Source organism: Panthera uncia, chromosome F1 (assembly GCF_023721935.1).
Source record: "Panthera uncia isolate 11264 chromosome F1, Puncia_PCG_1.0, whole genome shotgun sequence".
NCBI classification, from domain to species: Eukaryota; Metazoa; Chordata; class Mammalia; order Carnivora; family Felidae; genus Panthera; species Panthera uncia.
In genome coordinates, this window is record NC_064813.1 from 20333512 (window position 1) to 20359104 (window position 25593).

The following is a 25593-nucleotide window of genomic DNA, read 5'->3' on the forward strand; positions in this document are numbered from 1 at the left end:
ATTCACATTGTTGTGCAACAGATCTCCAAAAGTGCTTCATCTTGTAAAACTGAAACTATATCCATTAAAGAACTCCTCATTTCCCTCAGTTCCTGCCACCATTCTCTCTTTTCTGTTTTTGTGAATTTGACTACTAGATGTCTTTTCGTTTATTTAGATTGTCTTTAATTTCTTTCAACAGTGTTTTATATTTTTCAGAGTAGAAGTTTTGCACTTTTTTGTTACGTTTATTCCTAAGTATATTGTTCTTTTTGATGCTGTTGTAAATGGAGTTGTTTTTGTTTTTGTTTTCTGGAAGTAAATGGAATTCATTTTCTGAGTGTTGCTGCTGTAGACAAATGTAGCTGGTTTTGTATATTGATGCTGCATCCTGCAGCCTTGCTGAATTCCTTTATTGGCTCTAATAGTTTTTGCCTGTGTGGTTTTTGTAGTATTTTTGAATGTACAAGATGATGCTATCTGCCAAGAGTTAGTTTTACTTCTTTATTTCCAGTCTGCATACCTTTTCATTTTGTTGCCTAATTGTACTTGCTAGAACTCCAGTACAGTAGTGAATAAAAAGAATTGGCAAGAGTGAACAAACATGTCCTCGTTCTGATGTTAGGGAGTAAGCTTTCAGTCTTTCCATTAATTATGATAGCTGTGGGCTTCTTGAAATCAGGTTGAAGAAGTTCTCTACCTTTCTTCTAATTGACAGATAGTGCTTATTCTTCACTACCTTTGATTTTGCTGTTTTGTTCCCTTTTATAACTAATTAATCTACTACGAGCCACTAACATTGGTTTCATCACGTGCCAGGCACTGTTTTAAGTGTTTTACAAATAAGAGCTCAGTGGATATATTTTAGTTCTCAGTTTCAGTATTTTTGATATATGTCTGAACATTGGAGAGCATGCCTGTCGTAACAAGTTTTGAGAATCCTTTGGCAAAAATATATGAAAAAAAGTTTTAAATATTGTTATTCTGTAATCATTCCCCTTTGTCCAGTAGATGTATCTAATCATAAAACTGGCCAGTCCACACAGAGTTTTGATCAACTGAGTAGGTTGAGAGCACATTTTGTTGTTGCTGTTAAGATAAAAGCAAAACATGTTTACTTTAGAAAGTGCAGATAAGCAAAAGCTCAAGTGTGTGCGATTTTTCCTTGGGTGCGTTCCTAGAAATTGTTTCAGGTCAAAGGAATACATTTTTCTGAGGTTCGTGTGGTAGGTATTGCAAAATTGTTCCCTGAAAATAATGTACTCCTAGTAGCAATCTGTGAGTGCCTGTTAGCAACTTTTTTCAGTCATAGATGATACGAACTTTGGAATAAATTATATGGATTTTGAGAGATGAAAAATTCCACTTGAAAAATGCTTTGATGAGACATAACAATTGCCATCAGCAATAAGTTTATTGAATCTTAATTAGTACTTTTTTAAATAGCTTTTAAGGTCAAAGGAGTAAGTTTGAAAGCCTTAATTCATTACATGAAGATTAGGCAAAAGAAATGGAAAATACTAGCTGAGACTTTCTGACAGCTTTTTAACTTAAAAAAAGAAAATCATGCTAAACATAGTCCTGAAAAGGTTTCAGATTCTAAGAGGGCAAACAAAATATTGTTAATGATTATTCTTTTCTGAATTATAATGTATTTGAGGCAAATTTGTGTTTGAGAAGAATTGCTAAACATCATTTGAATTACAGTTTTGCCTAGGTATAATAGTACATAAATTTTTAAATAACAGGATATGAAGTATGACTTGACTATTTTGAAAGAAAAGGCGGTCAATAATTGTCTTTTGCTTCTAATGAGGTAGTCTTCCTGGTTCTACCTCTATATGTTGCCCACCCTGAAACTGGAATAGAATTGCAAATTGTAACAGTGTACTGATGGGGAAAATATACAGTCAACAGTTTTGTTAATTTTTTTTAATGTTTAGTTTTGAAGGAGAGAGAGAGAGAGAGAGAGAGACAGAGTGTGAGAGGGGGAGGGGCAGAGAGAGAAGGAGACACAGAATCTGAAGCGGGCTCCAGCCTCTGAACTGTCAGCACAGAACCCGACACGGGGGCTTGAACTCACAGGCTGAGAGATCATGACCTGAGCCAAAGTCGGACGCTTAACCGACTGAGCCACCCAGGTGCCCCTACAATCAACAGGTTTTTTAGGCTGTGGTTGCTAGAGATGTGTAAAGTTGAAAAGTTTGTGGGAAGAGCTTGCGTTTTCAAATCTTTGTTCTATGAAGAACATTCTGGTGTATAGATTGTTTTAATAATATTATTAAAAGTTTCAGTCTTGAAATTCTAGGTTCTTAGAATAAGAATTGCTCTTAGCAGTTATTTATTTATTTTTATTTTTTTAATTAAATTTTTTAGTAGCCTCTAATCCAACATGGGGCTTGAACTCATAGCCCCGAGATCAAGAGTCGCATGCTCTTCCCACTGAGCCAGCCAGTGGCCCCAGCAGTCATTTGATTATGCCCTCCTATGTAACATACATCTCAGATTAAAGTCTGGTTTACTGCCTTTTAGTCAACAGGTTAATCAAATGTTAGTTTTGATTTCAAAGTACCTTTGATCTATAAATAAGGCATTATACCAGGTTTGCTAATTAGGGGAGTTTGGGTGAATAAGATACTAAAACAGAAAACAGTCCTGTGTTGTAAATAATAATTAAGTAAATTAGTAGTAACTAAGTGGTGTAGGAGACTGACAGAGTTGGGGACGAGGCTTGGTTTAGAATGGAGGGAAGTGTCTCACAGAAGTAGAATTTGAGTTTGGTCTTTGAAGAAGAGACTGGAGGAGGGCTTTCAAGCCAGAAGAAAGGTGTGAGTTTGCAAAGGCATGGGGTTGAAGACCGTACAGTGTTAGGTGCCTGGTGTTTGGATTGGTCGGGCAAGGTGGGGAGGTAGTATAGATGGATTTGTGGTTTGTTTTCATGGATAGGAAGCCAAATGGAAAGGCAGGAGGAAGTAAGAAAATGTGGCTTGAAGTCTTGCTGTGTAGTCATTGACTGACTACCTATGTGGATGATTTCTAGCCTGTCAGTACTTAGATTTCTCCTTACTGCAAAACCAAGGAGAGCAAATAGTACTAGGTTTGTTAAGGTATTTTATCTTCTCATTGATGCTGTGGACTCTTCGGTCCCAGATACTAAGGAAACTTGGTAATTCCCTGTGATGTAATATATAAACTGAGAATTGTAATCTGGATGAAATCTTGTATTTTTTTTTTTTTTTTTTTACCAGAAAGTATCTACTGATTTTAAAATAAGGTCATATGGAGTTGTGAAAATTTAATGATAAACAGGCTAATTCTCTTACTGGGTGTGGCAGTCCACCCACACAATTGATAACAGGTGTGGTGATAAAAGAAAAATAAACCAAAGTTAACTCTAGCTGAGTAATCAGTTTTTAGGTTATTTTGATTATAGAATAGAAGCCTGTTTATAACTATAGAGGCGCCAGGTGGCTCAGTTGGTTAAACGTCTGATTTTACAAAACTACACTCAGATATCATCTCTAGCCAGTCAGAGTGGCCAAAATGAACAAATCAGGAGACTATAGATGCTGGAGAGGATGTGGAGAAACGGGAACCCTCTTGCACTGTTGGTGGGAATGCAAACTAGTGCAGCCACTCTGGAAAACAGTGTGGAGGTTCCTCAGAAAATTAAAAATAGACCTACCCTATGACCCAGCAATAGCACTGCTAGGAATTTACCCAAGGGATACAGGAGTACTGATGCATAGGGGCACTTGTACCACAATGTTTCTAGCAGCACTCTCAACAATAGCCAAAGTATGGAAAGAGCCTAATGTCCATCAACTGATGAATGGATAAAGAAATTGTGGTTTATATACACAATGGAGTACTACGTGGCAATGAGAGAGAATGAAATATGGCCCTTTGTAGCAACGTGGATGGAACTGGAGAGTGTGATGCTAAGTGAAATAAGCCATACAGAGAAAGGCAGATACCGTATGTTTTCACTCTTATGTGGATCCTGAGAAACTTAACAGAAACCCATGGGGGAGGGGTAGAAAAAAAAAAAAAAGAGGTTAGAGTGGAAGAGAACCAAAGCATAAGAGACTCTTAAAAACTGAGAACAAGCTGAGGGTTGATGGGGGGTGGAAGGGAGGGGAGGGTGGGTGATGGGTATTGAGGAAGGCACCTTTTGGGATGAGCACTGGGTGTTGTATGGAAACCAATTTGACGATACATTTCATATATTGAAAAAAAATTTAAAAAAGTGAATTATGAATAAAAAAATAAAAATAAAAATAAACGTCTGATTTTAGTTCAGGTCATGATCTGATGGTTTGTGAGGTTGAGCCTGGCATTGGGCTCACTGCTGTCAGCATGGAACTGGCTTCAGATCCTCTGTCTCCCTCTCTCTGCCCCTCCCCTGTTCGCTGTATCTCAAAAATAAATAAACATTAAAAAAAAAAAAAAAGAAACCCGTTTATAGCTTTAAAAAAATTATTGACCAGTTGTGATTGGTATGTCCATTTATTGCTTTTGTAGATCACCCATAATACACCTTGAAAATCTCAATCTTCTGTTCTCATGCTAAATAATTTGGGGCTATTAGTCTTTCATTAGAAATATAAGATAGTCTAGGGGCACCTGGGTGGCTCAGTCGGTTAAGTGTCCGACTTCAGCTCAAGTCATGATCTCCTGGTTCATGAGTTCAAGCCCTCCGTCAGGCTCTGTGCTGACAGCTCAGAGCCTGGAGCCTGATTTGGATTCTGTGTTTCCTTCTCTCTCTGTCCCTCCCCTGTTCAGGTGCTCTTTCAAAAATAAATAAACATTAAAAAAAATTTAAGTACAAGATAGTCTGGTTTCATTAAAAAACAAATTGCTGGAATATGCTTATAAATATTTAAATTTATAGTGTGTTCTCATGGGAAAAAATCAAACACTGGAGATGGTTATAAAGTAATAACTCTCTTTCCCCTAGGTAATCATTTTCGTTTCCCTACATGTAGGATCACATTTGGGATCTCTCCTGTAATTTGCCTTTTCTAAAGTTAGTAAATATTAGATGTTTTTTTATTCAGAATATGTAATACTTTTATTTAAGTGTAATAAATACTTCTAAAAGTATTTATGTGAGTGTTTCTGTTGTACAAATGCTTGGTAATTTATTTAACTTACCCTTTATTGACTGGCATTTAGGTTGTATCCAGCATTTCAGTATTGTAAACAGTGCTGCAGAGAGCATTCTTAAAACAGTGTCATTGCTTACTTGTGCTAGTATGCTTATAGGATATTTAAAGGTGAAATTACTAGATCAAAGAGTTTTTTATTCAAAATTTAGATATTACTGAGTTTTCTTTTAAAAATGTTACATCAGTTTACACTCCCACATACGTTGTTTCCCCATACAGTTACCAGTATGTCTTACCAATCTTTTAAATTTTGCTAGTTTGCTTGTTGGGATGTTCACTGGGTGCTGTATGGAAACCAATTTGACAATAACTTATATTTAAAAAAAATAAATTTTGCTAGTTTGATGGGTGAAAAATGGGATAAGTGTGAATTTGTTCTCATAAATTATAAGTGAGGTAGGGAGCTTTTTTCATACATTTGTTGACTTTTTATTTTTTCCTTAAAAACCCTATTCATATTCTCTGCCCATTTTTTGTTGCCTACCTAGTGGCTATATTTTTCTTCTTTTAAAGAATTCTTTCTGTATTAAGGAAATCTTTTTTTTTTTTTTTGGTGCCAATTTTAAACACAGTTTTATTTAAGACATTGCGTTTTCCACTTAACAATACAGTGCTTATAAAGTGCAGTGTTGTATTTCCTTTCCTTGTGCACATATTCTATATTCAAGTATCGAGAATCCTCAGTTGATTAACTGCAGCAGCTCAACTTTAAAACTGCCATGGAATTTGCTACCGATTCGGGTCCTTCAGATGTTTTGTGTGGAACAGTGCTAGACCTATTCTCGGGTTGGCTTAATCAACCTCTTCAGTGGTGGGCCCAGAGGAGGCACCACCAGAGGGAGGAGCTCCACCGCCAGGGAAGCCTTCAGGCGTGCCTCCTGCACTCTGGTACAGCTTTGTAATGATGGGATGGCAGACCTTCTCCAGCTCTTTCTGCTGATGTTCAAATTCTTCTTTTTCTGCGGTCTGGTTCTTATCCAGCCAGTTGATGATTTCATTACATTTGTCCAGAATCTTCTGTTTGTCCTCGTTGTTGATTTTACCCTGAAGCTTTTCATCTTCAGCAGTTGCTTTCATGTTGAATGCGTAAGATTCAAGGGAATTCTTGGAGGACACCTTGTCTTGCCACTTCTCATCCTCAGCTTTGTACTTCTCAGCTTCCTGGACCGTGCGCTCAATGTCTTCCTTGCTCAGGCGACCTTTGTCGTTGGTGATGGTGATCTTGATCTCTTTTTCTGTACTCTTATCCACAGCGCAGACATTGAGAATGCCATTAGTATCAATTTCAAAGGTGACCTCAATCTGAGGAACGCCATGGGGGGCAGGACATATGCCTGTGAGTTCAAACTTGCCAAGTAGGTTGTTATTCTTGGTCATGGCATGCTCACCTTCATAAACCCAAGTGAGCACACCAGGCTGGTTGTCAGAGTAGGTAGTGAAGGTTTGGGTCTGTTTGGTAGGAATGGTAGTATTGCGCTTGATGAGAGCAGGCGTGACTCCACCAGCGGTTTCAATGCCAAGAGAAAGACGAGTGACATCCAACAGCAGCAAACCTTGAACATTTTCATATTTGTCTCCAGAAAGGATGGCTGCCTGGACAGCTGCACCATAAGTGACAGCCTCATCAGGGTTGATGCTCTTATTCAGTTCCTTCCCGCTGGAAATGTCTTGTAGAAGTTTCTGAACCTTGGGGATATGTGTAGAACCACCCACCAAGACAATAGTGTGGACCTGAGACTTGTCTAGCTTGGCATCCCGAAGGGCTTTCTCTACAGGGTCCAGGGTGCCACGGAACAGTTCAGCATTTAATTCTTCAAACCGGGCATGAGTAATAGAGGTATAGAAGTCGATTCCTTCATATAGAGAATCAATGTCAATACTGGCCTGGGTGCTGGAAGAAGGCGTGCGCTTGTTGCGCTCCCAAGCAGTATGGAGGTGACAGACCGCCCTGTGGTTCTCGCTGAGGTCCTTCTTAGGTTTGCGCTTGAATGCTGCAATAAAATGGTTTACCATTCGGGTGTCAAAGTTTTCTCCACCTAAGTAGGTGTCTTTAGCAGTAGATTTGACCTCAAAGATCCCATCTTCGGTAGTGAGGATTGACACATCAGAAGTGCCACCTCCCAAGTCAAAGATCAGCACATTCCTTTCGGCTCCAACCTTTTTGTCTAAGCCATAAGCAAAGTAGCAGCAGTGGGCTCAGTGATGATTCAAAGTACATTAAGACCAGCAGTAGTTCCAGGATCTTTGGTAGCCTGACACTGAGAATCGTTAAAATAGGCAGGTACTGTGACTACAGCATTGGTAACAGTCCTCCCAAGGTAAGCCTCTGCGATTTCCTTCATCTTTGTCAAAACCATAGAAGACACCTCCTCTGGATAGAAACTTTTGGTCTCTCCCTTGTATTCTACTTGGACCTTGGGCCTGCCAGCATCATTCACCGCCATGAAGGGCCAATGCTTCATATCAGATTGGACAGCAGCATCATCAAATCTACGTCCAGTCAGGCATTTGGCATCAAAAACTGTGTTGGTGGGGTTCATTTTAGCATCACCAATCAATCGTTCCGTGTCAGTAAAGGTGACATAACTTGGGGTGGTTTGGTTTCCCTGATTGTTGGCAATTATTTCCACTTTCCTGTGCTGGAAGACACCCACACAGGAGTAGGTGGTGCCAAGATCAATGCCAACTGCAGGTCCCTTAGACATAGTTGCTTCAATGTGGGCCCGGCCTGGCTTGTAAAGAAGACAGCTACCTGGAGAGCTAATGCCACGTTCAATGAGTGGAAATTGATCCTTTGAATGCAGTGTGAATATTAAAAAAAAAAATTTTAATGTTCATTTTTGAGAGAGCGCACACGTGAGAGGAGGAGGGGCAGAGAAAGAGGGAGACGCAGAATCTGAAGCAGACTCCAGGCTCTGAGCTGTCAGCACAGAGCCTGATGTGGGGCTCAAACTCATGTACTGTGAGATCATGAGCTGAAATCAGATGCTCAACTGACTGAGCCACCCAGGTGCCCCACTGTGAATATTTTGTAAACTAGCTGTTTGTTTTTTGACTTTGCTTATGGTGTGCCTTGCCATACTTAGTTTTTATATTATCAAATATTTTTTTCTTTTATTGCTTTAAGATTTCTTGTCATGCTTAGGGATTTTCCAAGATGATGAAAAAGGAAAACAGAAGAAATTTTTTGCAATAATTACTCTTTAGGTTTTATAATTTATTTAAATATTTTATCCGCCTGAAATTTATTTTGAATGAGGGATCTAACTGTGTAGTTTTCCAAAATGGCTAGTCAGGTTTTTCAACATTATCTATTAAATCACCTTTTCTATATGAATATATACCGATTCTCATTTCTAGTTCATATTCCATTTTTGTGAAGTTAGTACAGACCTGTAATAATTGGTAGTTCTAGAAGATTTTTGAGGTCAGTGGAGCAGTAGCAGGTGATAGGTGGATTATACTATCTTATCTCCCCTTTTGCTTTTAAGATTGATAAATGATTGATTCTCTCAAGGGATGCTAACCACAGCCATCCTGTGGACTTAAAGTGACTCTTAGATTACTTCTGTCTCTGTGGAGAAGGAAGTGAAGCTGCGATGAAGATCTTCTAAGTCATGGTCAGTGAGAGTTTTTTTTAGAAAATAATCAGGATTTTATTTTATTTTTTAATTTAATTTAATTGTTAATTATTTACTTTTTGTTTATTTTTTTATTTTTGAGAGAGAGAGAGAGAGAGAGAGAGAGAGAGAGAGAGTGTGAGCAGGGGAGGGGCAGATAGGGAGAGAGAATCCCAAGCATGGAACCTGATGTGGGGCTCAAACCCAGGAAACCGTGAGATCGTGACCTGAGCAAAAACCAAGAGTCAGATAAGCTTAACTGACTGAGCCACCCAGGTGCCCCTAATTTAATTTAATTTTTAAAGTTTTATTTATTTGAGTAATCTCTACACCCCATGTGGGGCTTGGACCCATGACCCCCAGATCAAGAGTGGCACGTTCTTCTGACTGAATCAGCCAGGAGCCCCATGATTGGGATTTTAAAATGAGTTGAATTTCTCTAGGCAATAAAACCCTGCTAGTCAGTGCCTGTCCGTTAGCTAATTCTGCACTTGCCGCAAGGAGGCAAAGAAAATGTTTATTAAAAGAATTACAACTTGAAAAAATGGTTTAGTCATTGCTTATTGCTTAGAACTCTACTTTTAATGTAGTCACTATAAGTAGGCCTTGATTTCTTTTCTTTTTTTTTTTTTTTTTTTTTTAAATTTAAATTTTATTTTTTGTGCTGCTTGTTGCGTGGCTAGGGGTTAGAAGACAGGTATTCGTTCGGGCTTAGTAACTTACTGGCCAGGCCATGTGACTGTGGGCCAGATATTTAATTGCTTTGAATCTTATTTTAAAAATAAAATAACCATCTTGCTTATCATACAGGGCTGTAAAGAATATATATTGTTTAATGTGGTGCCTGGGTGGCTCAGTTGGTTAACCAACTGACTCTTGATCTCAGCACAGGTCTTGATCTCAGCCCTGTGTTGAACCTGCTTAAACACACACACACACATTAAATAAATATGTAACACTTGACGAATGTTGGTAAAACCCCAGATTTAATTTTGTGTACCACTGGGGACATCCATGTCATAATTTCAGAAACAATTTTTAGGGAGTAGGTTGGCTCTGAATGTAAATGTGGACAATATAAATGATTTACTGTGTTGAGAGCAATTTGAACAGTCTCTCTAAGGATATGGAATGATCAAGGCAATAGTTTGAAGAGTTACTATTGAAAAAGAGATGGCCTTTGCCGTCCTCTGACATGGGAACAATGGAGAAGAGGGTTGAAGATTGTGAAAAGTAAGAAAGAGAAAACATTTAAGGACTTTGTACCCAAGGGATCAACTGGAGGTTGCTTGGTACGGCTGGACTTGAGGAAGGTAGAAAATGTTGAGAGCTATGGTTGTGAGGGCTGTTAAATTCATCAAGAGGTCAAGAAAAGATTTCATTATTCTTTTGCGGGGCTGGTTAGGACTTGACAGCATCAGTTTAGAGCGGGCCCATTTTCTTAATACTCTCTGTAGTGCATGACCATTTGGAATCGGAGAGAGCAGATAGCAGACAGTATCTGGGTTTGGAATATGGCGTGGTGGGTCCAGGAAATTGGTGGCATTGAGGAGAGAAGAGTGGAAATAATGACAGAGGATTAGTAACTCCAGGGTGGGTAAGAAAACTGGTGAAGCAAACAAACTAAAAAACAAAACAGTCTCTGTCAGAAGAAGAGAAACGATTTCCCTAGGTTTCTCTTTAGAGCAATGAAACTTAACTAGAAATTCCCCAGCAAACTTCTTATGTCTCATTGGCCATAATTAGATTACAGGTTATGCTGGATATCTTCCTTTTGTCTCTCTACTCTTTTCTACCCTATTTTGTGTCCTGGGAGGCTGACCTTACTGGACTGTATCCATAGGTTCCCATGCCCTATGGTTTCTGGTAGAGTTTGGTCATGGGGGTTGGGGTCCGGCTGATGGGGAGGGAACTGACAGATCCAAGGGCAGAGAGAGTAAGGTGAGTGTGTTTATAACTTTCGTTATAAAGTTTTCCCTTTATTTAAAGTTACTTTCCTCCGTCTGGGTAACCATCACTCCTGTCTGATAGTTCTCTTAGAAATTCTCTTTGGGTTTCCTTAACCATTTCCCTCCTTTGCCCTTTGAAGCCTAAGGATAGCTTCCCTGGTATTTGTTACTAGCCCTAGAATTCCACACTATCCTTTGTTGCTTTTCTTTAACTCTGCCCGCACATGTATAAAAGGGCCCTCTTTGAACTCCTCTCAGTAAACTAGCTTGAGTGAGTCATTTTTATGCTGTCCTTGCTCTGACAGATACTCATGCCCAGTCTTAAATCAGTCTGGCAAGGGGAATGAAACACATGCCCTTATTGGGGAAGCAGCCAACAGCATTCGCCATAGTTAGGTTAACTTAACAAAAAGTCGTGTACATACCTATCAGTTTTGTCAGCCAGATTTACAGTAAATTAGCCATCTAGAACAGGAGTTGGCAAACACAGCCATGTTTGTGTGTGGAGTGAATGGACCATATGGCCCGCAAAGCCTGAAATACTTGCTCTCTGGCCCATTGCAGAAAAAGATGTGCTGACCCCTCATTTAGAGCTACACCATTCATGGGACACCTGAGTGGCTCATTAGGTTAAGTGTCTTGACTCTGGATTTTGGCTTAGGTCATGATCTCACGGTTTGTGGGGTTCCTTGTAAGAACAGCAGAGCCTGCCTGAGATTCTCTCTTTTTCTGCCCCTCTTCCTCTGTCTCTCTCAAAACAAATAAACTTGAAAAAGAGCCATGCTGTTCAGTATGGGAGCTAGTAGACCTACATTTCAGTATCGTCTAGTTTAGCACTGGAAATGTGACTAGTCTGAATTGAGATAACACTGTAATGATAAAATACCACATTTCAAGGACTCACTTATACCTGTTGTGGCGCCTAGAAAAGTTAAAGTTACGTATGTGGTTCACATTATATTTCTGTTGGACAGCACTCATCTGGAAAGTTGGTCATTTAGCAAGTAAGTAGATAAAAAGCTACCCTTAGGCAAAAAGCTTATTAAAATCAGTTTTATAAAGCAAAGCAAGCATGGCACCCAGAGAGACATTTGACCCAGGTTCAAGTCCCAAAAAACCCAAGTTTTTATAAGTCTTTATGCTCCCTCTTTCCTCTATAATAATCTGTCTAGCACCTGTTCACTATGATTTTTCTTTATCATCTGGGACTCAGCTCAAATATTGACTTCCTCTGCAAAAGCTCACTCCACCCCACAGTCATCTGTATGTTGAAATTATCTACATTCGCACATTTCTCCTGAGATTCTAAAGGAAGGGTTTAGGATATGTGTGTACTACCCTTTATATATTGGGTACTCACTGGGTTTTTACTTAATGAGTTGAATATATAATTGAATGAATAAATGAGTTACCTATTTAACGAGCTTGGTTATGTGTCTTTTCCTTCTGGGTAACCTTGGCAATGGATTTGGCATAGCAGTGTAAACATAGGATTGTTAGAGGAAGCGGATTTGATACAAAGCCATGAAGAGACCGCCCCATCGAAAGGCACAGCTCCTTGGAGTTGTTTGGTATAGTCCTGATTGCTCTCATTTCAGTTTTACTGTAGGTATTGATAGCATAGTACAATAAATGATCTCTTTTACTGGACATAAAAAGTATGTAGGATACGGTTGGGTTTTTTTTTTTTTAAGGTGGTATATGATAAGGTGGCATGTGATAATTTTAGAAAGCTCTTCATCACAACTGGTTAAAATAAGATTTTTGATATTTCAGGGAATAAATTTTAAGTATTCCCATTAAATAAATATAGACTTCACAAGGGTTAAGTAGCGCTCACAAAGGTAAATGTTGCAAACCTGGTTTATTTGTTGGAGATGAGAGTGCTAGGAGAAAACAAAATGTACAGTAGTTTTTTTTTTTTTAAGGGATTTATCCTTGGGTCTGTTAATTAGATGTTACCAGTTAATGATCAGTTTTCAAGGATATTAATGTTACAAGTTAGTGATATCAGTAGACCTAAGAAGATCTTACAGAAATTGCATGATCAATGTTTTAGAAACCTAGAAACCTTGAGTTGAGTTATATGGTTGGAAGTCTGTACTTTAAATCATTGCATGTTAGAAGGGCACCTGGGTGGCTCAGTTAAACATCTGACTTCGGCTCAGGTCATGATCTCATAGTTCGTGAGTTTGAGCCCCCGTGTTGGGCTCTGTGCTGACAGCTCAGAGCCTGGAGCCTGCTTGTGGATTCTGTGTCTCCCTCTCTCTGCCTGTCCGCCATTCGTACTTTGTCTCTCTCAAAAATAAATAAATAAATGTTAAAAAATTTTTAAGAAATCATTGCATGTTAGCTTTAAGGGCATTCTTCTTCTGGATTTTTTGACATTTAATTTTTTAATTTTTTGGTAATAAGAAAGTAAATCTTTTGAATATGTGTGAAGTTAATTTTAAGGTGAAGGAACATGAGTAGAATTGGCTTTTTAATATATTTTTCTTCCACTGTGTAGTTTTAATGTCATTGAGGGAGGCTTTCAGAGGCTAGTCTAGCTGTGAGCAAAAATACTCCCTATTTTCCAGTTCCCAACTAGTCAAAACCAGTTTGTAATGGTGGTTATGTTATTTATGGATAAACAGATGCCTTTTGGAAGTGATGTACAGGTAGTGAGAATTAATCTTTTACAATGATTCTCTCCCCATTCCCCCATGGTAATTGAATTAGTTGAAGGGAAGAAGCTTCAGTATTCATTTATTTATGAAATAGATTATTTATGAAACCATGGTCCGATCGTAGATGGTAGAGAACTAAATAAAAAAGGTGTTATGAGAGGTTCCGGAAGATGGCGGCGTAGGAGGACGCGGGGCTCACAGCGCGTCCTGCCGATCACTTAGATTCCACCTACACCTGCCTAAAGAACCCAGAAAACCGCCAGAGGATTAGCAGAAGGGAGTCTCCGGAGTCAAGCGCAGACGAGAGGCCCACGGAAGAGGGGAGGAAGGGCGGCGAGGCGGTGCGCGCTCCACGGACTGGCGGGAGGGAGCCGGGGCGGAGGGGCGGCTCGCCGGCCAGGCGGAGCCCCCGAGTTGGGCTGGCAAAAGCGGAGGGGCCGGACAGACTGTGTTCCGACAGCAAGCGCGACTTAGCGTCTGGGAGGTCATAAGTTAACAGCTCTGCTCGGAAAGCGGGAAGGCTGGAGGACAAAGGGAGGGAGAGCTGCTGAGCCCCCGGACGGCAGAGCTCAGCTTGGCGGGGAACAAAGGCGCCAGCGCCATCTCCCCCGCCCATCCCCCAGCCAAAATCCCAAAGGGAACCAGTTCCTGCCAGGGAACTTGCTCGCTCCGCGCAAACACCCAACTCTGTGCTTCTGCGGAGCCAAACCTCCGGCAGCGGATCTGACTCCCTCCCGCTGCCACAGGGCTCCTCCTGAAGTGGATCACCTAAGGGGAAGCGAGCTAAGCCTGCCCCTCCAGCCCCCGTGCACCTTGCCTACCCACCCCAGCTAATACCCCAGATCCCCAGCAACACAAGCCTGGCAGTGTGCAAGTAGCCCAGACGGGACACGCCACCCCACAGTGAATCCCGCCCCTAGGAGAGGGGAAGAGAAGGCACACACCAGTCTGACTGTGGCCCCAGCAGTGGGCTGGGGGCAGACATCGGGTCGGACTGCGGCCCCGCCCACTAACTCCAGTTATACACCACAGCACAGGGGAAGTGCACTGCAGGTCCTCACCACGCCAGGGACTCTCCAAAATGACCAAACGGAAGAATTCCCCTCAGAAGAATCTCCAGGAAATAACAACAGCTAATGAACTGATCAAAAAGGATTTAAATAATATAACAGAAAGTGAATTTAGAATAATAGTCATAAAATTAATCGCTGGGCTTGAAAACAGTATACAGGACAGCAGAGAATCTCTTGCCACAAAGATCGAGGGACTAAGGAACAGTCACGAGGAGTTGAAAAACGCTTTAAACGAAATGCAAAACAAAATGGAAACCACGATGGCTCGGCTTGAAGAGGCAGAGGAGAAAATAGGTGAACTAGAAGATAAAGTTATGGAGAAAGAGGAAGCTGAAAGAAAGAGAGATAAAAAAATCCAGGAGTATGAGGGGAAAATTAGAGAACTAAGTGATACACTAAAAAAAAATAATATACGCATAATTGGTATCCCAGAGGAGGAAGAGAGAGGGAAAGGTGCTGAAGGGGTACTTGAACAAATTATAGCTGAGAACTTCCCTGAACTGGGGAAGGAAAAAGGCATTGAAATCCAAGAGGCACAGAGAACTCCCTTCAGACGTAACTTGAATCGATCTTCTGCACGACATATCATAGTGAAACTGGCAAAATACAAGGATAAAGAGAAAATTCTGAAAGCAGCAAGGGATAAACGTGCCCTCACATATAAAGGGAGACCTATAAGACTCGTGACTGATCTCTCCTTTGAAACTTGGCAGGCCAGAAAGGCTTGGCACGATATCTACAGTGTGCTAAACAGAAAAAATATGCAGCCGAGAATCCTTTATCCAGCAAGTCTGTCATTTAGAATAGAAGGAGAGATAAAGGTCTTCCCAAACAAACAAAAACTGAAGGAATTTGTCACCACGAAACCAGCCCTACAAGAGATCCTAAGGGGGATCCTGTGAGACAAAGTACCAGAGACATCACTACAAGCATAAAACATACAGACATCACAATGACTCTAAACCCATATCTTTCTATAATAACACTGAATGTAAATGGATTAAATGCGCCAACTAAAAGACATAGGGTATCAGAATGGATAAAAAAACAAGACCCATCTATTTGCTGTCTACAAGAGACTCATTTTAGATCGGAGGACACCTTTAGATTGAGAGTGAGGGGATGGAGAACTATTTATCATGCTCCTGGAAGCCAAAAGAAAGCTGGAGTAGCCATACTTATATCAGACAAACTAGACTTTAAATTAAAGGCTGTAACAAGAGATGAAGAAGGGCATTATATAATAATCACAGGGTCTATCCACCAGGAAGAGCTAACTATTATAAATGTCTATGCGCCAAATACCCGAGCCCCCAGATATATAAAACAATTACTCATAAACATAAGCAACCTTATTGATAAGAATGTGGTCATTGCAGGGGACTTTAACACCCCACTTACAGAAATGGATAGATCATCTAGACACACAGTCAATAAAGAAACAAGGGCCCTGAATGATACATTGGATCAGATGGACTTGACAGATATATTTAGAACTCTGCATCCCAAAGCAACAGAATATACTTTCTTCTCGAGTGCACATGGAACATTCTCCAAGATAGATCATATACTGGGTCACAAAACAGCCCTTCATAAGTTTACAAGAATTGAAATTATACCATGCATACTTTCAGACCACAATGCTATGAAGCTTGAAATCAACCACAGAAAAAAGTCTGGAAAACCTCCAAAAGCATGGAGGTTAAAGAACACCCTACTAACGAATGAGTGGGTCAACCAGGCAATTAGAGAAGAAATTAAAATATATATGGAAACAAACGAAAATGAAAATACAACAATCCAAACGCTTTGGGATGCAGCGAAGGCAGTCCTGAGAGGAAAATACATTGCAATCCAGGCCTATCTCAAGAAACAAGAAAAATCCCAAATACAAAACCTAACAGCACACCTAAAGGAAATAGAAGCAGAACAGCAAAGGCAGCCTAAACCCAGCAGAAGAAGAGAAATAATAAAGATCAGAGCAGAAATAAACAATATAGAATCTAAAAAAACTGTAGAGCAGATCAACGAAACCAAGAGTTGGTTTTTTGAAAAAATAAACAAAATTGACAAACCTCTAGCCAGGCTTCTCAAAAAGAAAAGGGAGATGACCCAAATAGATAAAATCATGAATGAAAATGGAATTATTACAACCAATCCCTCAGAGATACAAACAATTATCAGGGAATACTATGAAAAATTATATGCCAGCAAATTGGACAACCTGGAAGAAATGGACAAATTTCTAAACACCCACACTCTTCCAAAACTCAATCAGGAGGAAATAGAAAGCTTGAACAGACCCATAACCAGCGAAGAAATTGAATCGGTTATCAAAAATCTCCCAACAAATAAGAGTCCAGGACCAGATGGCTTCCCAGGGGAGTTCTACCAGACATTTAAAGCAGAGATAATACCTATCCTTCTCAAGCTATTCCAAGAAATAGAAAGGGAAGGAAAACTTCCAGACTCATTCTATGAAGCCAGTATTACTTTGATTCCTAAACCAGACAGAGACCCAGTAAAAAAAGAGAACTACAGGCCAATATCCCTGATGAATATGGATGCAAAAATTCTTAATAAGATACTAGCAAATCGAATTCAACAGCATATAAAAAGAATTATTCACCATGATCAAGTGGGATTCATTCCTGGGATGCAGGGCTGGTTCAACATTCGCAAATCGATCAACGTGATACATCACATTAACAAAAAAAAAGAGAAGAACCATATGATCCTGTCAATCGATGCAGAAAAGGCCTTTGACAAAATCCAGCACCCTTTCTTAATAAAAACCCTTGAGAAAGTCGGGATAGAAGGAACATACTTAAAGATCATAAAGGCCATTTATGAAAAGCCCACAGCTAACATCATCCTCAACGGGGAAAAACTGAGAGCTTTTTCCCTGAGATCAGGAACACGACAGGGATGCCCACTGTCACCGCTGTTGTTTAATATAGTGCTGGAAGTTCTAGCATCAGCAATCAGACAACAAAAGGAAATCAAAGGCATCAAAATTGGCAAAGATGAAGTCAAGCTTTCGCTTTTTGCAGATGACATGATATTATACATGGAAAATCCGATAGACTCCACCAAAAGTCTGCTAGAACTGATACATGAATTCAGCAAAGTTGCAGGATACAAAATCAATGTGCAGAAATCAGTTGCATTCTTATACACTAACAATGAAGCAACAGAAAGACAAATGAAGAAACTGATCCCATTCACAATTGCACCAAGAAGCATAAAATACCTAGGAATAAATCTAACCAAAGATGTAAAAGATCTGTATGCTGAAAACTATAGAAAGCTTATGCAGGTAATTGAAGAAGATATAAAGAAATGGAAAGACATTCCCTACTCATGGATTGGAAGAATAAATATTGTCAAAATGTCAATACTACCCAAAGCTATCTACACATTCAATGCAATCCCAATCAAAATTGCACCAGCATTCTTCTCGAAACTAGAACAAGCAATCCTAAAATTCATATGGAACCACAAAAGGCCCCGAATAGCCAAAGTAATTTTGAAGAAGAAGACCAAAGCAGGAGGCATCACAATGCCAGACTTTAGCCTCTACTACAAAGCTGTCATCATCAAGACAGCATGGTATTGGCATAAAAACAGACACATAGACCAATGGAATAGAATAGAAACCCCAGAACTAGACCCACAAACGTATGGCCAACTCATCTTTGACAAAGCAGGAAAGAACATCCAATGGAAAAAAGACAGTCTCTTTAACAAATGGTGCTGGGAGAACTGGACAGCAACATGCAGAAGGTTGAAACTAGACCACTTTCTCACACCATTCACAAAAATAAACTCAAAATGGATAAAGGACCTGAATGTGAGACAGGAAACCATCAAAACCTTAGAGGAGAAAGCAGGAAAAGACCTCTCTGACCTCAGCCGTAGCAATCTCTTACTCGACACATCCCCAAAGGCAAGGGAATTAAAAGCAAAAGTGAATTACTGGGACCTTATGAAGATAAAAAGCTTCTGCACAGCAAAGGAAACAACCAACAAAACTGAGAGGCAACCAACGGAATGGGAAAAGATATTTGCAAATGACACATCGGACAAAGGGCTAGTATCCAAAATCTATAAAGAGCTCATCAAACTCCACACCCGAAAAACAAATAACCCAGTGAAGAAATGGGCAGAAAACATGAATAGACACTTCTCTAAAGAAGACATCCGGATGGCCAACAGGCACATGAAAAGATGTTCAATGTCGCTCCTCATCAGGGAAATACAAATCAAAACCACACTCAGATACCACCTCACGCCAGTCAGAGGGGCCAAAATGAAGAAATCAGGAGACTATAGATGCTGGAGAGGATGTGGAGAAACAGGAACCCTCTTGCACTGTTGGTGGGAATGCAAATTGGTGCAGCCGCTCTGGAAAGCAGTGTGGAGGTTCCTCAGAAAATTAAAAATAGACCTACCCTATGACCCAGCAATAGCACTGCTAGGAATTTATCCAAGGGATACAGGAGTACTGATGCATAGGGGCACCTGTACCCCAATGTTTATAGCGGCACTCTCAACAATAGCCAAATTATGGAAAGAGCCTAAATGTCCATCAATTGATGAATGGATAAAGAAATTGTGGTTTATATACACAATGGAATACTACGTGGCAATGAGAAAAAATGAAATATGGCCTTTTGTAGCAACATGGATGGAACTGGAGAGTGTGATGCTAAGTGAAATAAGCCATACAGAGAAAGACAGATACCATATGGTTTCACTCTTATGTGGATCCTGAGAAACGTAACAGAAACCCATGGGGGAGGGGAAGGAAAAAAAAAAAGAGGTTAGAGTGGGAGAGAGCCAAAGCATAAGAGACTCTTAAAAACTGAGAACAAACTGAGGGTTGATGGGGGTGGGAGGGAGGGCAGGGTGGGTGATGGGTATTGAGGAGGGCACCTTTTGGGATGAGCACTGGGTGTTGTATGGAAACCAATTTGACAGTAAATTTCATATATTAAAAAATAAAAAAATAAAAAAAAAATAAAAAAATAAAAAAGGTGTTATAATGACAGAACAATCAAATTAATATTTGTCTTAGTCATATTTCTTGCCTATTTAAAGTTTGTGACTATCTTCAAAATTTATCTTCTCCTACCTACCCTCATTGCCATTTGTTTTGGTTTATGACCTCATTTCTTGTCTGAATTTGTTGCATTTCTCTCTTCTGTGGTCCTTTTCATTCTGCCAGAGTGGACTTGCCCATATCAAATCAGTTATTTTCCTGCTTAAAATTCTTAGTTTCCTCATAGCCCTTGTTAAAATACACCCAGGCTCTTCATGAAATGATCTCTAGCCTCCTTCCCAGTTACAAACTCCACCACTGTCAAAGGTTGAAGATACTGATCCACTGTCTGGTGGCTTCTGTTGTTGGCATTGGTAAGTCAGGCATAACTGCAATTCTTTCATAGGTGGTACTTGCTTTCTGGCTGCTTTTAAGAGGTGTTTTTTAAAATAAACCTGTGTGTTACAGTTTCACTATGATAGATCTTTTTTTTTTTTTGAGCATGTAATTTATTTTATTTTATTTTATTATTTTTTTAATATGAAATTTGTTGTCAGGTAGGTTTCCATACAACACCCAGTGCTCATCCCAGCAGGTGCCCTCCTCAATGCCCATCACCCACTTTCCCTTCCCTCCCACCCTCCATCAATGTTCAGTTTTTTTTCATTTTTTAAGAGTCTCTTATGGTTTGCCTCCTTCCCTCTCTTAACTCTTTTTTTCCCCTTCCTCTCACCCATGGTTTTTGTTAACTTTCTCAGGATCCACATAAGAGTGAAAACATATGGTATCTATCTTTCTCTGCTTGACTTATTTCACTTAGCATAACACTCTCCAGTTCCATCCATGTTGCTACAGAGGGCCATATTTCATTCTTTCTCATTGCCATGTAGTATTCCATTGTATATATAAACCACAATTTCTTTATCCATTCGTCAGTTGATGGACATTTAGGCTCCTTCCGTAATTTGGCTATTGTTGAGAGTGCTGCTATAAACATTGGGGTACAAGTGCCCCTATGCATCAGTACTCCTGTATCCCTTGGGTAAATTCCTAGCAGTGCTATTGTTGGGTCATAGGGTAGGTCTATTTTTAATTTTCTGAGGAACCTCCACACTGTTTTCCACAGCGGCTGCACCAGTTTGCATTCCTACCAACAGTGCAAGAGGGTTCCCATAACGTTAACAAGAGGTTCCAATAACATTATTTTAGTAAGCAAAATGAGCAGTATATGCAACTGTTAATGGGCACCAAGTTCAATAGAGTAGACATTAGCTTCTGCATTGACGTTTAATTTTTCAAGTTATGTTAAAAGTGTTGCTTTAAGCTGTGAATCTTTTGCCAAAGAAAAACTTAAAAAATTTTTTTATTTAAATTTGTTTTCTTTCTGTAGATAGGAAGGATACAAGTTAGAAATTTTACCAAGAAAACTTAAATGTTTAATAAAGATATCAAAAGCTAAAACTTGGCTAAGCTATTATGCAAGATACTATGTGTAAAGACAGACTCATGAATGGAGGCAAATTTCATTCAAAATGAACTCTACCCTTATTCTATTAAAAGGGCAGACAGGTGCCTGGGTGGCTCAGGCGGTTAAGTGAGTGACTCTTGGTTTTCGTTTCAGGTCACGATCTCATGAGGTTGTGAGTTTGAGCCCCACGTTGGGCTCTGTAGCTAGTAGCACGGAGCCTGCTTGGGATTCTCATTCTCTCCCTCTCTCTCTGCCCCTCCCCTGCTCACAATGTCTCTTTCTCAAATAAATGAACTTTAAAATAAAATACAAAGAATAAAAGAGCAGACAGTCCGCCTGCTTGCTTAAATTATAGTAGTACTGTGATTCACTGTGAAGTTAAGGAACTGTCTTTGAGTCCATGACAGTCATAAATCACAATGTACAGTGGGTATGGGAGTCATAAAGAACAACAGGTTCTCATAAAAAACAAATATTTTAAGACCTTGAAAATCAACTTTTCTTGAAAATCATGAAGAAGGTGCTCAGGTTAGATTAATTAATAATAGACTAATAACCTCAGTTAAATTAAACATTAGGGAGCTACATTAATGCGACTTAATATACAGAAAGGAATCTTTCAGAATAAGGAGTTTAGAATGAAATGAATTTTAGATTATTTTCTCGCCCCCCCCCCCCAAAAAAAAAAAACCAAAACAACCGTGTGCGCATTATGCAGGCATTCCCTATTCCTCCCCTCCTGCCCCTGACGCCTGGACAACCACAAACCTTCTGTCTCTGTAGAATTGTCTCTGCTGGATTTCATGTAATGGAGTCCTACAACGTGTAAGTCTTTTGTGACTGACTTTCATTCAGCATGTTTTCAAGTTTCATCCATATTGAAGTGTGTATGAGTGTTTCTCCTGTTATTGCTGGGTGATATCCCATTCTGTGGCTCGACCACATTCTGTTAATCAGTTAATGGATATTTGAGTTGTTTCACTTTCTGTTAATATGAATAATGCTTCTATAAACATTCATATACCAGTTTTTGGCTGGGCATCAGATTGTGACCTGAGCTGAGACCAAGAGTTTGGACGTTTAACCTACCGAGCCACCCAGGCGCCCTGTTACGGGTGTTTATAGACACTTCTCTAATTGTATCATAGAAGAGCTGTCACATCCAGTCCTTAAGTAACACTGTTCTCAGAATTTCCTACATGTACAGCTCTTTTTTCCCCACCAGCATGATTGAGATAAAACTGACGCATTAACATTGTATAAGCTTATGGTATACAATGGCCAGCACTTGCTATTTTTGATGATAGCCCCCTGGTGGGTATGAAGTGGTATTTCTTCATGTTTTGATTTGCGTTTCCTTGGTGGCCAATGATGTGGAGCATCTTTTCATGTGATATTGGCTATTTGTGTATCTTTCAGGGAGCAATGTTCAGATACTTTGCCCATGTTTAAATTGAATCACTTGTCTTTTTATTATAGAGTTGTAAGAGTTCTTTATATATTTTATTTTTTTTTTGAATGTTTATTTTTGAGAGAGAGCGAGCAAGTAGGAGAGGGCAGAGAGAGAAAGTGAGAGAGAATCCGAAGCAGGCTTTGCACTGTCAGCGCAGTCTGACGTGGGGCTCAATCTCACGAACCCATGAGATCATGGCCTAAGCTGAAATGAAGAGTCGGCACTTAACCGACTGAGCCACCCAGGTGCCCCAATATATATACTTTAGAGTGCTCTATACATACGAGTTCCTGATCAGATTTGCAGATTTTTTTGTCTTATTTTGTGTGTTGTCTTTCTGCTTTTCTCATGTTGTCCTTTACAGCAAAAAAAATTTAAAAAATTTTTGATGAAGTCCAATGTATCTAATTTTTCTATGGTTGCTTGTGCATTTTAGTAGTTACAGTTGCAAGATCCATTCACAGAGTCTAATTTCTCGTACTGTCAGTATTGGATCTTATAGCATCATATGATTAATGTTGTGAACGTTGTATGTACATACAGTAGTTTTTTTTTTTTCTTCAACCTTTTTTTTTTTTTTTGAGAAACACGAGGGAGGGGCAGAGGGAGAGAGAGAACCTTTAAAAATTTTTTTTTAATGTTTATTTTTTTTATTAAAAAAAATTTTTTTTAACGTTTATTTATTTTTGAGACAGAGTCAGAGCATGAACAGGGGAGGGGCAGAGAGAGAGGGAGACACAGAATCGGAAGCAGGCTCCAGGCTCCGAGCCATCAGCCCAGAGCCCAATGCAGGGCTCGAACTCATGGACCGCGAGATCGTGACCTGAGTCGAAGTTGGACGCTTAACCGACTGAGCCACCCAGGCGCCCCTTAATGTTTATTTTTGAGAGAGAGAGAGAGACAGAGCATGAGTGAGGGAGGGGTGGAGAGAGGGGGAGACACAGAATCCGAAGCAGGCTCCAGGCTCTGAGCTGTCAGCACACAGCCTGATGCGGGGCTAGAACTCAAACTGCAAGATCATGACCTCAGCTGAAGTCGGACACATAACTGACTAAGTCACCCAGGTCCAGAGAGAGAGAGGGAGAGGGAGAGAGGGAGACTCTTAAGCAGACTCCACTGTCAGCGCAGATCCTGATGCAGGGCTCGATCCCATGACCCTGGGATCATGACCTGAGCTGAAATCAAGAGTTGTATGCTCAACTGACCAAGCCACTCAGGCACCTGTCTTCTTATGTATAAATTATGTATAAATTTCCTTCTACTGATAGTGCCCATGCTTCATTTTTTAAGAGTTGTCATGTTTTGTGGTTTTACCGTAATTTACATAGTCATCCTCTTCTGCTTGATTTTTCAACTTCATGATTTAAATAGTACTGGTTAGGGGCGCCTGGGAGGCTCAGTCAGTTAAGAGTCTCACTTTGGCCCAGGTCATGATTTCATGGTTTGAGAGTTTGAGCCCTGTGTTGGGCTCTGCACTGACAGTATGGAGTCTGCTTGGGGTTCTCCCTCTCCCTGCCTCCCCTCCCCAAAATGAATAAATAAACTTAAAAAAAAAGAAAAGAAATTGTGCTGGTTAGCTGTATCCGTCAACTTAAAAGTTACCTTTTTTTCTTTCTTTAGGTAGGATTGACATAAAACAGTTGATGGCAAAGAAGCTACGGTTGACAGCAGAGGCAGAGGTAAGTAGCTCCATGTTTTAGAAACAAGAGTGTAGAGTTAGGGTAGGGAGCTCTGTTTCCTAAAGTTTTTAATGCTCACTTGCTTAAGGATTAATTTACCTTTCTTATCAGTTGACACTGTCCTGCTGTGGAACAGGAAGGTAAGGTCTGCCACTTTGCATCCTACATTTAAAAACCAGATTGCTTTTTTCTCTTCCATCCTGTCCATCACTCTCACTTCGTGGCTTTTGCCAGCAGAACTTGATTTTTGTGAACCACGATACAGTTGAATGTGTGAATGTCTGTGCAGGTACTTTATGAAAGGATCTATTGTGGTTCATAGTAAATAATAAGTCTCCAGTAAGATTCCTTATTAGGGATAAAGAAGAAATACCAAGTCAAAAACAACATGGAGCCATTTCAAGTGAGGCAGACTGTTCTACAATTCAGAATTCAGTGGTGCTCTCAGGAAATGCTAGAAGACAAAGAACATTTTTTTTTTTTTTTACTCTGAACTAATACTGTATGTGCCTAAATGTAATGTGACTTCGAATCCAAGGCAGTCTTTTTCCCAATGAGAAGATCACTTCCAAACCTTACTGGGTCACCTTGAGTGTGTACACATCCATTAATGATGAAATAAGCCTGCTTTTATTTATTAATTTAGTGTGCATATGTGCCTTTATATAGGATAATTTAAATTTAGATATTTTTGTAATCATATTTCATAAAACACTATGTGCAAGATTATTTACATCCGCTTTGGTATTAGTGTCTTGTAATTGTAAGTGCTCGTTTTCCAGTTGTTCTCTAGTCCGGGACAGAAAGCTTTTCCTTTTGTCTAATCTTTTGGAAGTACAGCACTTTTTCAGTCCAGGGATGATGCTGGCACTGGAAGTTTTAGTACAAGTACCTATTTGCTTAACATTAACAGACCTCTCTCTACCCCCACTCATCCGTTCAGTGTATTTGTGATTTCTACAGTGTAATGACTCACTGTATTTTTTGTTTGTTTGTTTACTCATTTTTTGAGAGAGCGAGCGAGTGAGTGGGGGTGCAGAGAGAGAGAGGGAGAATCCAAAGCAGGGTTTAGGCTCTCAGCTGTTGGCACAGCCCAACACAGGGCTCAAATTCACGATCTGTGAGATCATGACCTGAGCCTAAGTCGGGCACTTAACTGACTCAGCCACTCAGGCGCCCCTGACTCATTGTATTTTTATAAAGTAGTATTCAGTGGTGTATTTACTATGCTTGAAACTGTGAGTCTAGACTTCGAGCTAACAGTGTGTTAAGTTTTTATTTATTTTTTCTGATTTTATTGGGTTACCTGTATAAGCCTTCACGACTGCAGTGATCAAGATCATTTCTGGTGCATGTCTTTTCCATTTAATAATTTGTTCCATTGTGAGTGACTGTTTAAAGAGTTGATTATTAGGTAACCTTCACTTATCTAAGGGATAATTTATAATTTTGGCTAGCAAAAGAAAAATCTTTAAGGGCGCATGTGCT

At 39.8% G+C, this 25593-nt stretch overlaps 2 protein-coding genes across 3 annotated transcripts in view; one reads left to right on the forward strand and one right to left on the reverse strand.

Annotated features, from left to right (window-relative positions):
- Window positions 1-25593, forward strand: part of SOAT1 (sterol O-acyltransferase 1) — an 86547-nt gene that overhangs the window by 19128 nt on the left and 41826 nt on the right. For both annotated transcript variants that reach the window (XM_049634044.1, XM_049634045.1), the window contains one exon: window positions 24047-24105. In XM_049634044.1, coding sequence (XP_049490001.1) covers window positions 24047-24105 — 59 coding nt within the window. The remainder of the gene's footprint in view (window positions 1-24046; window positions 24106-25593) is intronic.
- On the reverse strand, window positions 5486-7941 carry LOC125925195 (heat shock cognate 71 kDa protein-like). Its single transcript, XM_049634043.1, is given in 2 exon segments — window positions 5486-7333; window positions 7336-7941. Coding segments are annotated over 2 exon segments (1911 nt in total). The 5' UTR covers window positions 7856-7941; the 3' UTR covers window positions 5486-5942.